The 15,776-nt window shown below is 51.2% G+C and overlaps 1 protein-coding gene across 1 annotated transcript in view; it reads right to left on the reverse strand.

Moving 5' to 3' along the window:
- Positions 1 to 8,833, reverse strand: part of LOC116972512 — a 41,062-nt gene extending 32,229 nt beyond the window's left edge. The window contains exon 1 of the mRNA XM_033020292.1: positions 8,620 to 8,833. Within this exon, the coding sequence (XP_032876183.1) occupies positions 8,620 to 8,680 (61 nt within the window). The 5' untranslated portion in view covers positions 8,681 to 8,833. The remainder of the gene's footprint in view (positions 1 to 8,619) is intronic.
- Between the last annotated feature and the right edge of the window lie 6,943 nt (positions 8,834 to 15,776).

A 15,776-nucleotide genomic window follows, 5' to 3' on the forward strand; every position in this document is an offset into this window, starting at 1 on the left:
GTAGTTGAGGCCAGTTCATTGGCTATATTTAAGAGGGAGTTAGATGTGGCCCTTGTGGCTAAAGGGATCAGGGGGTATGGAGAGAAGGCAGGTACAGGATACGGAGTTGGATGATCAGCCATGATCATATTGAATGGCGGTGCAGGCTCGAAGTGCTGAATGGCCTACTCCTGCACCTATGTTCTATGTTTCTATGTAAAGATAGTCCGAGTGTCACCATTGAAGTAGATAGTAGTTCAGGACCGCTCTCTGGTTGTGGTGGGATGATTCAGTTGCCTGATAACAGCTGGGAAGAAACTGTCCCTGAATCTGGAGGTGTGCGTTTTCACACTTCTGTGCCTTTTGCCCGATGGGAGAGGGGAGAAGAGGGAGTGGCCGGGGTGCGACTGGTCCTTGATGATGCTGCTGGCCTTGCCGAGGCAGCGTGAGGTGTAGATGGAGTCAATGGAAGGGAGGTAGGCACAAAAAGCTGGAGTAACTCAGCGGGTGAGGCAGCATCTCTGGAGCAAAGGAATTGGTGACATTTGCGGTCGAGACCCTTCTTCAGACGGAGAGTCCGGGGAGAGGGAGACACGGAGATAAGGAAGGGCAAGGTGTGAAAACAAGAGATCAAAGAGGACAAATTCTTCAGATAGGAGGGAGGTTGGTTTGTGTGATGGTCTGTGATGTGTGTACAATTCCTTGCTCTACCTACGGTACTGGCGTTTGGTGTGATTGTGTGTGCGTGCAGTATTGTCTGATTTAATTGCTGCAAGAAAAAAAAAACAAGCTGGGCATTTTTATTCACTCGCCCATGATCGATGAGCTGCAAAGTGACCCAGCAAAAAGGCCTGTCTCTTGGGAACGGTTCTGCGATGAACGCGGGCCTTGATGATGGCATTCGCCGCTGCCCATTGCTGAGGCAACACTACCACTGGCCCTGCACCCCCCCCCCACCCATTCCTTCACCTGCTTCAGAACCAAGGACAAGTGAACGCTGGTTTACACCAAAGACAGACACAAAATGCTGGAGTAACTCAGCGGGACAGGCAGCATCTCTGGAGAAAAGGAATGGATGACGTTTCGGGTCGAGACCCTTCTTCAGACTGTGATTCAGGGGCGAGGGAGATATGGGGAGATATGGAGTTTCGAGATACAGCGCGGAGACAATGGACAATAGACAATAGGTGCAGGAGTAGGCCATTCGGCCCTTCGAGCCAGCACCGCCATTCCGTGGCGACCAGCGATCCCCGCACACTAACACCATCCTACACCCACTAAGGACAATTTTAACATTTATACCAAGCCAATTAACCTACAAACCTGTACGTCTTTGGAGTGTGGGAGGAAACCGAAGATCTCGGAGAAAACCCACGCAGGTCACGGGGAGAACGTACAAACTCCGTACAGACAGCGCCCGTAGTCGGGATCGAACCCGGGTCTACGGCGCTGCATTCGCTGTAAGGTGACAACTCTACCGCTGGGCCACCGTGACCAAGGTGTGAAAATGAGAGATCAAAGTAAACCTTGCTTTCCCTCTCTCTCCCCATCCCTCCCCCACCCTAGTTCTCCGACCAGTCTGACCATCCTCCTGATTACATTTTATCTTTACACGCCTCGTTGTCACCTTCCCCTCAGCTAACAATTATCTATTCTCCATTTTCTTTAAACTTCGTCCCCTTTGATTCCTCCTTTTCACACCTTGCCCTTCCATATCTCTAGTCTCCCTCTCCCCTGAGTCTCAGTCTGAAGAAGGGTCTCGACCAGAAACGTGACCCATTCCTTCTCTCCAGAGATGCTGCCTGTCCCGCTGAGTTACTCCAGCATTCTGTGTTATCGTGGCTATTGCATGTCTCACAAAACTCTTCAAATCCGTTGCAGATGGGACTAGGCTAGATGGGGCATCGAGGTCGGTCTGGACCAGTTGGGCTGAAGGGCCTGTTTCCGTGCTGTATCACGCAAACCAACCTCCCTTCCATTGACTCCATCTACACCTCACGCTGCCTCGGCAAGGCCAGCAGCATCATCAAGGACCAGTCGCACCCCGGCCACTCCCTCTTCTCCCCTCTCCCATCGGGCAAGAGGTACAGAAGTGTGAAAACGCACACCTCCAGATTCAGGGACAGTTTCTTCCCAGCTGTTATCAGGCAACTGAACCATCCTACCACAACCAGAGAGCGGTCCTGACCTCCCATCCACCTCATTGGTGACCTTCTTAAACCGGACTTTACATTGCACTAAATGTTAGGCTTTATTTTAACGGAGACGAGGAAACACTTTTTCTCACAGAGTTGTGAGTCTGTGGAATTCTCTGCCTCAGAGGGCGGTGGAGGCTGGTTCTCTGGATACTTTCAAGAGAGAGCTAGATAGGGCTCTTAAAGATAGCGGAGTCAGGGGATATGGGGAGAAGGCAGGAACGGGGTACTGATTGGGGATGATCAGCCATGATCACATTGAATGGCGGTGCTGGCTCGAAGGGCCGAATGGCCTACTCCTGCACCTATTGTCTATTGCCTGCTACTATGGTCACGTATAGGCTTCTCTGCTGTGTGACTTGGAGGACCTCTGTTCCAGAGATACTTCAGTCTTTCGAGACACAACGCAGAAACAGGCCCTTCGGCCCACCGAGCCCATGCCGACCAGCGATCACCCCTGCACACGAGCACCACCCCACACACTAGGGACATTTTACAATTTTACTGAAGCCAATTAACCTACAAACCTGGGGTGTGGGGGGGAAACCGGAGCTCCTGGTGAAAACCCACGTGGTCACCGGGAGAACGTACAAACCCCGTACAGACAGCACCCGTAGTCAGGATCGACCCCGGGTGCCTGGCGCTGTGAAGCAGCAACTCTACCGCTGCGCCACCGATAACAATATTCCCTTTGGAACCCTAAAGGGCCTGTCCCAATTGGTGAATTTTTCGGCGACTGGCGGCATCGTTGACTGACGTGTCAAGCCGCCAAACAATTCGCGGCGTGACGACATATTGACTCCCGGTGCTTTTTCAAGCTTCGCAAAAAGTGTTTCCCCGTCTCCGTTCTAAATGGCTTTACCCCTTATTCTTAAACTGTGGCCCCTGGTTCTGGACTCCCCCAACATCGGGAACATGTTTCCTGCCTCTAGCGTGTCCAAGCCCTTAACAATCTTATACGTTTCAATAAGATTCCCTCTCATCCTTCTAAACTCCAGAGTGTACAAGCCCAGCCGCTCCATTCTCTCAGCATATGACAGTCCCGCCATCCCGGGAATTAACCTTGTAAACCTACGCTGCACTCCCTCAATAGCAAGAATGTCCTTCCTCAAATTAGGGGACCAAAACTGCACACAATACTCCAGGTGTGGTCTCACTAGGGCCCTGTACAACTGCAGAAGGACCTCTTTGCTCCTATATTCTCTGTATCTGTACACCGTGGGAGGATCGATTGTAATCGTGCGTTGTCTTTCCTCTGACTGGATAGCACGCAACAAAAAGGCTTTTCACTGTACCTCGGTACACGAGACAATGATAAACTAAACTAGATGTATGTCTCTGTGGCAGGAAAGGCCAACTCCATCCCCTGAGGCCCTTATCCCAACATCTAGGGTCTGATCTCACGCGAGCATCCCCGGTCAGACAGTCCGTGTTGGCTTTTGGCAATCAGACAGGCTCCTGTAACTGAGCTCTCTCCGAACCTTGCCAAGCCATCTTCCCAGAGGTCAGACAAAATCCTTCAAGGACATTTTCAACGAACAAAACATTCTCGACAATTAAATGGAATAAGGTAGACACAAAATGCCGGGGTAACTCAGCGGGTCAGGCAGCATCTGTGGAGAACATGGATAGGTGACGTTTCACAGAGTGCTGGAGTAACTCAGCGGGTCAGGCAGCATCTGTGGAGAACATGGATAGGTGACGTTTCAGGTTGAGTTAAGACAGGGCCTCGACCCAAAACATCACTTATTCCTTCTCCTGACCTCTGTACCGAGTTTGTACGTTCTCCCTGTGACCTGATGGGTTTTCTCTGGGTCCTCTGGATCCCTCCCACACTCCAAAGGCTTGTGTGCAGGTTGATTGGATTCTGTCCCTAGTGTGTGCAGGATTGTGTTAGTGTACGCAGTGATCGCTGGTCGGCATGGAATCAGTGGGCAGAAGGGCCTGTTTCCGCATTGAGTCTCGAAAGACTAAAGTATCTCTGGAACAGAGAAGCAGGCCCTTCAGCCCACTGCACCTATACGTGACCATAATAATACACAATAGACAATAGGTGCAGGAGTAGGCCATTCGGCCCTTCGTGCCAGCACCACCATTCAATGTGATCATGGCTGATCATCCACAATCAGTACCCCGTTCCTGCCTTCTCCCCATATCCCCTGACTCCGCTATCTTTAAGAGCCCTATCTAGCTCTCTCTTGAAAGTATCCAGAGAACCGGCCTCCACCGCCCTCTGAGGCAGGGAATTCCACAGACTCTGCCGGAAGGAACTGCAGATGCTGGTTTACACCGAAGATAGACACAAAAAAAGCTGGAGTCCCTCAGCGGGACAGGCGGCGGCTGTGGAGAGAAGGAATGGGTGACGTTTCTGGTCGAGACCCTTCTCCAGAGATGCTGCCTGGCCCGCTGAGTTTTTGTGACAATCTTTGGCATCAACCGGCATCTGCAGTTCATTTTTATTCCTTTCTTGTAAAAGCCACAATCAATGCAGCCACTGTCGTGATGTGGGAGCAATGGGCGGCTAGCTCGAGAGGGCGTACCACCAGGCTCAGGAACCGCTTCTTCCCCTCTGTTATCTGGCTTCTCAACGGCCCTTCCATAAGCAAGCGTACTGTCCCAATCAAATATCCATTCAGAAGGATGAGAGGATATCTTACAGAAACATATAAAACTCTTAAGGGATTGGGACAGGCTGGATGCTGGAAAAATGTTCCCGATGTTGCGGGGGGGGGGGGGGAAGTCCAGAACTAGGGGCGACAGTGTAAGAATAAGGGGTAGGCCATTCGGGACTGAGATGAGGAAAAACTTTGGAATTCTCTGCCACAGAAGGCAGTGGAGGCCGATTCACTGGATGTTTTCAAGGGAGAGTCAGATAGAGCTCTTGGGGCTAACGGAATCAAGGGGTGTGGGGAGGAGGCAGGAACGGGGTACTGATTGTGGATGATTAGCCATGATCACATTGAATGGTGGTGCTGGCTCGAAGGGCATCAGTGGAGAGAGGGAGAGAGAGGGAAGGGAGGGAGAGAGAGGGAAGGGAGGGAGAGAGTGGGAAGGGAGAGAGAGGGAAGGGAGGGAGAGAGAGGCATGGGAAAGGAGGAAGCGAGAGAAAGGGAGTGAGAAAGAGAGACAGAAGGAGGGAGAGAGAGAGAGGGGGAGGGAGAGAGAGGGAAGGGAGGGAGAGAGTGGGAAGGGAGGGAGAGAGTGGGAAGGGAGAGAGAGAGTGGGAAGGGAGGGAGAGAGTGGGAAGGGGGGAGAGAGAGGGAAGGGAGGGAGGGAGTGGAAGGGAGGGAGGGAGTGGGAAGGGAGGGAGAGAGTGGGAAGGGAGGGAGGGAGTGGGAAGGGAGGGAGAGAGTGGGAAGGGAGGGAGAGAGAGGGAAGGGAGGGAGAGAGTGGGAAGGGAGGGAGAGAGAGGGAAGGGAGGGAGGGAGTGGGAAGGGAGGGAGGGAGTGGGAAGGGAGGGAGAGAGTGGGAAGGGAGGGAGGGAGTGGGAAGGGAGGGAGGGAGTGGGAAGGGAGGGAGGGAGTGGGAAGGGAGGGAGAGAGAGGGAAGGGAGGGAGAGAGGGGGGAGGGAGAGAGAGGGAAGGGAGGGAGGAAGTGGAGAGAGAGAATGTATATGTTTCTATGTTTTTATTCACCTCTACCCCATTGTGGACGTTGGACTTTGTCTCTGGAACTGAACACAATGCTTGTCGGCACGGTGGCGCAGCGGTAGAGTTGCTGCCTCACAGCGCCAGAGACCCGGGTTCGATCCCGACTACGGGCGCTGTCTGTACGGAGTGTGCACGTTCTCCCCGTGACCTGCGTGGGTTTTCGTCGAGATCTTCCGTTTCCTCCAAAGACGTGTAGGTTTATCGGTTAACTGGCTTGGTGTAAATGTAGAATTGTCCCCAGTGTGTGTAGGATAGTGTTAGTGTGCGGGGATCGCTGGTCGGCGCGGACCCGGTGGGCCGAAGGGCCTGTAAACCGGCCCTTCGGCCCAACCTGCCCGTGCTGACCCACATGTCCCATCTGCACTAGTCCCACCTGCCTGCGTTACGCCCAAGAAGGGTCTCGACCAGAAACGTCGCCTATTTCCTTCGCTCCATAGATGCTGCTGCACCCGCTGAGTTTCTCCAGCACTTTTGTCCAGCATCTTCGATTTTCCAGCATCTGCAGTTCCTTCTTAAACACATACGTATGGCCCATATCCTTCCAAACCCGTCCTATCCATGCACCTGCCTCAACTACCTCCTCCAATACACCCACCACACTCTGTGTAAAAAAACCTTGCCCCTCAAACTTCTATTAAATCTTCCCCCCCACTTCTTTAAACCTGTGTCCCTAGGTTTTGATTCCCCTAATATGGGTGAGGAGCTGGATAAGATCATCCCTCATCTTCCTGCTCTCCAAGGAATAGAGTCCTAGCCTGATCAACCTTCATTGTCTGAAGTAGGGTCTCGACCCGGAACATCACCTGTCCCTTTTCTCCAGAGGTGCTGCCTGTCCCGCTGAGTTACTCCAGCACTTTGTGTCCAACTCTCCCTATAGCTCAGGCCCTCGAGGCCTGGCGACATCCTGCGAAATCTGTCCTCAATCCCTACCTGCGGGCTTGGAGAGGGGGGGGGGGGGGGGATAGGTGGGTCAAACGTGGGCAGGATATGGATGCGGGCATGTCGGTCGGCCGTGGGCAGTTTAGGCAATAAACAATAGACAATAGGTGCACGAGAAGGCCATTCGGCCCTTCGAGCCAGCACCGCCATTCAATGTGATCATGGCTGATCATCCCCAATCAGTACCCCGTTCCTGCCTTCTCCCCATATCCCCTGACTCCGCTATTTTTAAGAGCCCTATCTAGCTCTCTCTTGAAAGCATCCAGAGAACCGGCCTCCACTGCCCTCTGAGGCAGAGAATTCCACAGACTCACCACTCTCTGTGAGAAAAAGTGTTTCCTCGTCTCCGTTCTAAATGGCTTACCCCTTATTCTTAAACTGTGTGTGGCCCCTGGTTCTGGACTCCCCCCCCCCCCCCCCCAACATCGGGAACATGTTTCCTGCCTCTAGCGTGTCCAAACCCTTAACAATCTTATATGTTTCAATGAGATCCCCTTAGGCCGAGGGGACCTGTTTCCGCTCTGTGTGACTCTACCTGAAGCAAAGATGCAATACTCTCTCTCTCTCTGCACTGCTCTGCACTGCACTGCACCCGAAACATGGGGCCTAGAGTTGGTACCCAGCTCGTAAGGCCTCCCTTGGCCTTGTCTTGGATGCAATGACACCGGGAAAAAAATAAAACATCTTCCAACCTCCGAGAGGGGGGGGGGGCTGCTCGGGAAACCTCAGCTTTCAATTCCATCACCAGTCTTGCACATCGAAAGACCTTGAATGCAAACAATTTTACCATTCCTATCTCCCTGATCTCTGCAGCCAGATAGCGTTTCATGTCAGCCAACATCCGAATAAAACAGTGGCTGGCCTTAGTTACAATCTGGCTGCAGCACTGGTTTTTTAAATGACAACCCTAAATGTATATAGAAAGCTTAAAATATGTTACATAACCTGACCCCACCGCCAAGCAACGCCCACAGATTAAAATCAGTTATTGTTAATATTAAAATATGTGTAGGGAAAGGAATACAAATACAGATGTCATACAGAAACAGGTACAAAATAATGGTTGCCCTGAGATTTATTCTTTTAGTTTTGAAGGGTAGATTGTTAAATCTAAATCTGCTAAAAGCCTCTGGGTTTTGTGCTGTGATTTTCTTGCTGCTAATCTTGTGCGTTTAGAACTGAAATGAAGATCTCATAAGGATGTGGAGAATTTTTTATTCTGACTTATTAGAGGGAAAATGGTCCGTAGCTATCTATCTCTAGAGCAGAAGTCGCCATAGCGAACGAGAGAGAGCGAGGTATGGGGAGCTCAGGAGAGAGGGCTCCGCTCGAGCGCTCGCTCTCTTCTCATTCTAGCGCGAGGGGCTCTCATTCTCTCTCTCATTCTTTTTCTCTCTCTCATTCTCCCTCTCACACATTCTCTCTCATTCTTTCTCTCATTCTCTCTCTCATTCTCTTTCTCTCATTCTCTTTCTCTCTCATTCTCTCTCTCCCTCACTCACAGACACACACACAGACACACACACACACAGACACACACACACAGACACACACACACACAGACACAGACATACACACACACACACAGACACACACACACACAGAGACACACACACACACACACACAGACACACACAGACACACACAGAGACACACACACACACACACACAGACAGACACAGACAGACACACACACACACACACACACACAGGGTGCCCAGTTTAAAATGATTTCTTCATCAGAAAATTAAGATTTAAGGTCAGTAAACAGCGTTGAATGGTAAATGCTGCAGCTTGACCTTAAGCAGGATGAAATCCTCACCCCCTCCCCCTGTTTCACCCCCTCTCTGACTCACCTGGGCTCAGTAGTTTGGGCTGGAAATCCGAGTGCATGTTTGCGGCATCTTTCACCGGCATTGTCGAGCTGTGTTGACGGGGCTGGCGTGTTGGGGTGGAGGTGCCAGCTTGCCTCCTGCCTCCTGTCCACACCTCTACCTCCGTCTAGTTGGTGCAAGGCAGCCGGACTGACAGAGGGATGGGGGGGGGGAGGGAGGGAGGGAAGTAAAGGGGAGGAGAGAGAGAGAGAGAGAGGGAGAGAGAGAAAGCCAACGTGTGCTGTGTGTGTGTCTGGGAGAGAGACAGGGAGAGAGTGCGCCACACTAGCATCACTCTGACACAACTCTCACACACACTCACTCACACACACTCTCACTCACACTCACTCACACACACACTCACTCACACACTCTCACACTCACTCCACTGTGAGTTAGCTGTGTCATGCAGGATGAAGTCAGCAAGATTCAGCAGGCAGGAGGAATCTGGGTGTGTTCCAAGCACTGCAGCGCCGGGCAGAGAGAGGGAGGGAGAGAGGGGGAGAGGGAAAGGGAGGGCGGAGAGAGAGGGAGAGGTGGGAGAGGGAGACGGTAGAGGGGAGGGGGTAGAGAGAGGGGGGAGAGAGTGGAGAGCGAGAGAGAGGGAGGAGAGAGGAGGAGTGGAGAGAGGAGAGGGGGTAGAGAGGAGGAGAGAGGGAAGGGGGAGAGAGTGGAGAGAGGAGGGGGTGGAGAGGGGGTAGAGAGAGGCAGGAGAGGGGGTAAAGAGAGGAGAGAGGGGGGTAGAGAGAGGGGGTAGAGAGGAGGAGAGAGGGGGGTAGAGAGAGGGAGGGGGAGAGAGGGGGGTGGGGGAGAGCAAAGAGCACTCTTTGGTGGAGAGAGGGGAGAGGGGGTAGAGAGGAGGAGAGGGGGTAGAGAGGAGGAGAGGGGGTAGAGAGAGGGGGGGGTGGGGGAGAGTGGAGAGCAAAGAGCACTCTTTGGTGGAGAGAGGGGGGGAAGGGAACGAGAACGAGAGAGTGTCGAGAGAGAGATATAGAGAGTGTTTTGCCTGGCATCAACACTGCAGACAATAAGGCCACTTTCCAGCATTATTGCATCAGTCCCATCGTTTTTTTGCAAAAATAAGAAGCCTCTTTGATGGACAGAGCCAGCACCTTGTGCTCTGGGGTTTCCACAATGCCATCCCAGTCTGTTGTCTGTTGCCCATCTCTCAGGCCTGCCTTTATTAAAGATTCATTTACATTCAAGCAGTGTATTCTTCCTTTTTTTTTAAACAGCAGGGGTGACATTAGCACTAATCACCCAGGGGGCACAAAGACAGTGAATGAGACAGCTGGGAGGTCGAGAGATCTGTGGGTGGGGGGAGGGTGGTGAGAGTCAGAATAATGTACACAATGGAGTCCCCCCCCACACACACACACACACCACCATTTGTAAAGTGAGAATAGGGATCTAATGTGTAGGCCAGAGTCTAACATCACTGTTACAAGGATGTTGCCAGGACTAGAGGGTGTGAGCTATAGGGAGAGGTTGAGTAGGCTGGGTCTCTATTCCATGGAGCGCAGGAGGATGAGTTGTGATCTTATAGAGGTGTATAAAATCATGAGAGGAATAGATCGGGTAGAGTCTTTTACCCAGAGTAGGGGAATCGAGGACCAGAGGACACAGGTTTAAGGTGAAGGGGGAAAGATTTAATAGGAATCTGAGCGGGGGATATGGGGAGAAGGCAGGAACGGGGTACTGATTGTGGATGATCAGCCATGATCACATTGAATGGCGGTGCTGGCTCGAAGGGTTTGGACACGCTAGAGGCAGGAAACATGTTCCCGATGTTGGGGGAGTCCAGAACCAGGGGCCACAGTTTACGAATAAGGGGTAAGCCATTTAGAACGGAGACGAGGAAACACTTTTTCTCACAGAGAGTTGTGAGTCTGTGGAATTCTCTGCCTCAGAGGGCGTGGATGCCGGTTCTCTGGATGCTTTCAAGGGAGAGCTAGATAGGGCTCTTAAAGATAGCGGAGTCAGGGGAGAAGGCAGGAACGGGGTACTGATTGGGGATGATCAGCCATGATCACATTGAATGGCGGTGCTGGCTCGAAGGGCCAAATGGCCTACTCCTGCACCTAATGTCTATTGACTATTGAGGGGTAACTTTTTCACACAAAGGGTGGTGAGTGCATTGAGAAACATTTAGTTTTAGAAACAGTTGGACGGGTACATGGATAGAACAGGTTTAGAGGGATATGGGCCAAACACAGGCAGGTGGGACTAGTGTAGATCCATCAAGTTTCCTGTTCCCAAGACTCAATGAAACTCCAGCAGGTACTATAACGGCATTAAAAAGACATTTGTACAGGTACATGGATAGGAATCTGGAGTATTATGAGCAATATTGGGCCCCATATCTGAGGAAGGATGTGCTGGCTCTGGAGAGGATCCAGAGGAGGTTTGCGAGAATGATCCCAGGAATTAGTAGGTTAACCTATGATGAGCTTTTGTCAGCCCTGGGCCTTGTACTCGCTGGAGTTTAGAAGGATGAGGGGGTAACCTCGTTGAAGCTTACAGAATAGTGAAAGGCCTGGATAGAATAGATGTGGAGCAGATGTTTCCACTAGTGGGAGAGTCTAGGAGAGGGCACAGCCTCAGAATCAAAGGACGTTCCTTCAGGAAGGAGACGAGGAGGAATTTCTTTAGTCAGAGGGTGGTGAATCTGTGGAATTCATTGCCACAGACGGCTGTGGAGGCAAAGTCAATTGATATTTTTAAAGCAGGGATAGATAGATTCTTGATTAGTACGGGTGTCAGGGGTTACGGGGAGAAGGCAGGAGAATGGGGTTAGGAGGGAGAGATAGATCAGCCATGATTGAATGGCGGAGTAGACTGGATGGGCTGAATGGCCTAATTCTGCTCCCATCACTTATGACCATGAAAGTGATGGGGGATATAGCAAGGGAGGGGGGAAAAAGGGCTCTAAATTGTTTAAGAAGGAACTGCAGATGCTGGGAAATCGAAGGTACACAGAAATGCTGGAGAAACTCAGCGGGTGCAGCAGCATCTATGGAGCGAAGGGCCCTTCGCTCCATAGATGCTGCTGCACCCGCTGAGTTTCTCCAGCATTTTTGTGTACGACCAAAAGGCTCTGAATGTTGTCCCGTTTCACAAATCAAAATCAAGGAAAATGTTTATTCTTCCAAAATCACCGACAAAACGTGAACATCAATCAACGGGGTGTGGGGTGACTTCCAGATATTGTTTCTTGGCCTCCATTACCCAGTGTGGCCCAGACACACCAGAACCGCAGATGCTGGAATCTTCAGCAAGACACAATGAGGGTGTCACGGTGGCGCAGCGGTAGAGTTGCTGCCTCACAGCGCCAGAGACCCGGGGTTCGATCCCGACTACGGGTGCTTGCCTGTACGGAGTTTGTACGTTCTCCCCGTGACCCGCGCGGGTTTTCTCCGCGATCTTCGGTTTCCTCCCCGCACTCCGAAGACCGTACAGGCTTGTAGGTGAATCAGCTTGGTATAAATGTGGGAAAAAATTATCCCTCGCGCGGGATAGCGTTGGTGTGCGGGGATCGCTGGACGGCGCGGAAGGGCTCTTTCCGCGCTGTGTCTCTACACTAAACACAAAAGCATTTTTCTCACAGGGAGTGGTGAGTCTGTGGAATTCTCTGCCTCACAGAGGGCGGTGGAGGCCGGTTCTCTGGATGCTTTCAAGAGTGAGCTAGATAGGGCTCTTAAAGATAGCGGAGTCAGGGGAGAAGGCAGGAACGGGGTACTGATTGGGGATGATCAGCCATGATCACATTGAATGGCGGTGCTGGCTCGAAGGGCCGAATGGCCTACTCCTGCACCTGTTGTCTATTGATGGAAGAACTCAGCGGGTCTTGGCAGCATCTGCGGAGGGAAACGGTCAGATGACGTTTCGGGTCGGGGAACCTTCTTCAGGCTGATGCCAGAATGGAGGGGAAAGTTGGAAGAGAGAGGTGGGGGTGGGCTTGAAAGCCTGCCAACTTTCCTCCAGAGATGCTGCCTGACCTGCTGAGTTACTCCAGCATTTTGTGTCGATCCTGGCATATGATAGACAATAGACAATAGGTGCAGGAGTAGGCCATTCGGCCCTTCGAGCCAGCACCGCCATTCAATGTGATCATTTCTGATCATCCCCAATCAGTACCCCGTTCCTGCCTTCTCCCCATATCCGCTGACTCCTCTATCTTTAAGAGCCCTATCTAGCTCTCTCTTGAAAGCATCCAGAGAATCGGCCTCCACCGCCCTCTGAGGCAGAGAATTCCACAGACTCACAACTCTCTGTGTGAAAATGTGTTTCCTCGTCTCCGTTCTAAATGGCTTACCCCTTATTCTTAAACTGTGGCCCCTGGTTCTGGACTCCCCCAACATCTGGAACATGTTTCCTGCCTCTAGAGTGACCAAACCCTTAACAATCTTATATGTTTCAATGAGACCCCCTCTCATCCTTCTAAACTCCAGGGTGTACAAGCCCAGCCGCTCCATTCTCTCAGCATATGACAGTCCCGCCATCCTGGGAATTAACCTTGTAAACCTACGCTGCACTCCCTCAATAGCAAGAATGTCCTTCCTCAAATTAGGGGAACAAAACTGCACACAATACTCCAGGTGTGGTCTCACTAGGGCCCTGTACAACTGCAGAAGGACCTCTTTGCTCCAATACTCAACTCCTCTTCTTATAAAGGGCAACATGCCATTCGCCTTATTCACTGCCTGCTGTACCTGCATGCTTACTTTCATTGTGATAGGTGGATACAGGCAGAGGTGGGGGAGGGGCTTGATTGGGAGATGGGTGGTGTCAGTGACAAAGGGGTAGATGTGAAAAGGTGACGAAAACGGGTGTCGGATAAGGAGAGGCGTGAAGTTTAAAGCCAGTGGCAGGGATGTGGATGGGAAGGGGGAAAAGGAGAGTATAGGAGGAAAACATGGGACAAAGGGGATAGGAAATAACTTGAAGGGCAGAAGGGGGATGAAGTGTGACTGAGGAAAGGAGAAATGGTGCACAATGGGGAGGGGGGGGGGGGGGAAAGAGAGTCTGGAGGCAGGATAAAAGAGGAACCTCACCTCCACGTAAAGAGCTGGAAAGGGGAGATGAGTTCAATGGGATGGTGATGAGGATATCATGGATATAGATACAAAAAGCTGGAGTAATTCAGCGGGTCAGACAGCATCTCTGGTGAACCACTTCATCCTCGATAACAATCAGCACGGGAGCACCTCAAGGATGCGTGCTCAGCCCCCTGCTATACTCACTCTATACTTATGACTGCGTAGCCGGACATAGTGCGAACTCCATCATCAAGTTCGCCGACGACACCACTGTTGTGGGACGAATCACAGATGGGGACGAGTCAGAGTATAGAAGTGAGATCGACCGACTGACCCAATGGTGCCAGCACAACAACCTGGCCCTCAACACCAGTAAGACCAAGGAACTGATTGTGGACTTTGGTAGGGGAAGGATGAGGACCCACAATCCTGTTTATATCAACGGGACAATGGTGGAGAGGGTCAATGACTTCAAATTCCTGGGCGTGCATATTTCCGAAGATCTTTCCTGGACCCAACACACCGATGCAATTGTAAAGAAGGCACATCAGCGACTCTACTTCCTGAGAAGATTACGGAGATTCGACATGTCGAACAGGATTCTCCTAAACTTCCACAGGTGCACGGTAGAGAGCATACTGACTGGTTGCATCGTGGCCTGGTTCGGCAACTTGAACATCCAGGAACGAAAAAGACTACAAAAAGTTGTGACCACTGCCCAATCCATCACCGGCTCTGACCTCCCCACCGTCGAAGGGTCCTATCGTAGTCACTGCCTCAAAAAGGCAGCCAAAACCATCAAGGACCCACACCATCCTGGCCACACACTTATCTCACCATTGCCATCGGGAAGAAGGTACAGGAGCCTGAAGACTGTAACGTCCAGGTTCAGGAACAGCTTCTTCCCCACAGCCATCAGGCTATTAAACACAACAACAAATAAGCTCTGTACTGCAAAAGACTATATAATTACTGCACTATATCTGGATTTTATTGAACTTTATCTTATTTTCTCTTCCCCCGTTATGTAATAATAATACATTTTATTTGTATAGCGCTTTTCAAGGACTCAAAGTGGCTTTACATGGTGAGTCAAGAACAAAACAAAATAGAGCAGTAAGACAGAGGTGCAAAGGGGAGGGGGACATGGGACTAAGGGTATGCAGAGGTGAAGAGATGGGTCTTGAGGCGGGACTGAAAGATGGTGAGGGACTCAGAAGTTCGGATCAATTGTGGGAGGGAGTTCCAGAGCCTGGGAGCTGCCCTGGAGAAGGCTCTGTCTCCAAAAGTGCAGAGGTTGGATTTCAGAATGGAGAGGAGACTGGCTGAAATGGATCTGAGGGACCGTGAGGGTTGGTAGGGGGAGAGGACGTCAGTGAGATATGGGGGGGCCAAGTGGTTGAGGGCTTTGTAGGTGAGGACCAGGATTTTGTAGATGATCCGGTGGGAAATGGGAAGCCAGTGAAGTTCTTTGAGGACTAGGGTGATGTGGTGCCAGGATTTGGTGTGGGTAATGAGTCGGGCGGCTGCGTTCTGGACCAGTTGGAGTCGGTTGATGTTGCTGGAATTGATGCCAAAGAGAAGAGAGTTACAGTAGTCCAGTCGGGAGGTGATAAAGGCATGGATGAGTCTTTCAGCAGAGAGAGAGGGTCTGATTTTGGCAATGTTGTGGAGGTGAAAAAATGATGTTTTGACAACATGTACTATAACCATATAACAATTACAGCACGGAAACAGGCCATCTCGGCCCTTCTAGTCCGTGCCGAACACTTACTCCCCTAGTCCCATCTACCTGCACTTAGACCATAACCCTCCATTCCTTTCCCGTCCATATAACTATCCAATTTATTTTTAAATGATAAAATCGAACCTGCCTCCACCACCTTCACTGGAAGCTCATTCCACACAGCCACCACTCTCTGAGTAAAGAAATTCCCCCTCATGTTACCCCTAAACATCTGTCCCTTAATTCTCAAGTCATGTCCCCTTGTTTGAATCTTCCCTACTCTCAATGGGAAAAGCTTATCCACGTCAACTCTGTCTATCCCTCTCATCATTTTAAAGACCTCTATCAAGTCCCCTTTTAATCTTCTGCGCTCC

The sequence above is a fragment of the Amblyraja radiata genome, chromosome 4 (genome assembly GCF_010909765.2).
Source record: "Amblyraja radiata isolate CabotCenter1 chromosome 4, sAmbRad1.1.pri, whole genome shotgun sequence".
Taxonomy (NCBI): domain Eukaryota; kingdom Metazoa; phylum Chordata; class Chondrichthyes; order Rajiformes; family Rajidae; genus Amblyraja; species Amblyraja radiata.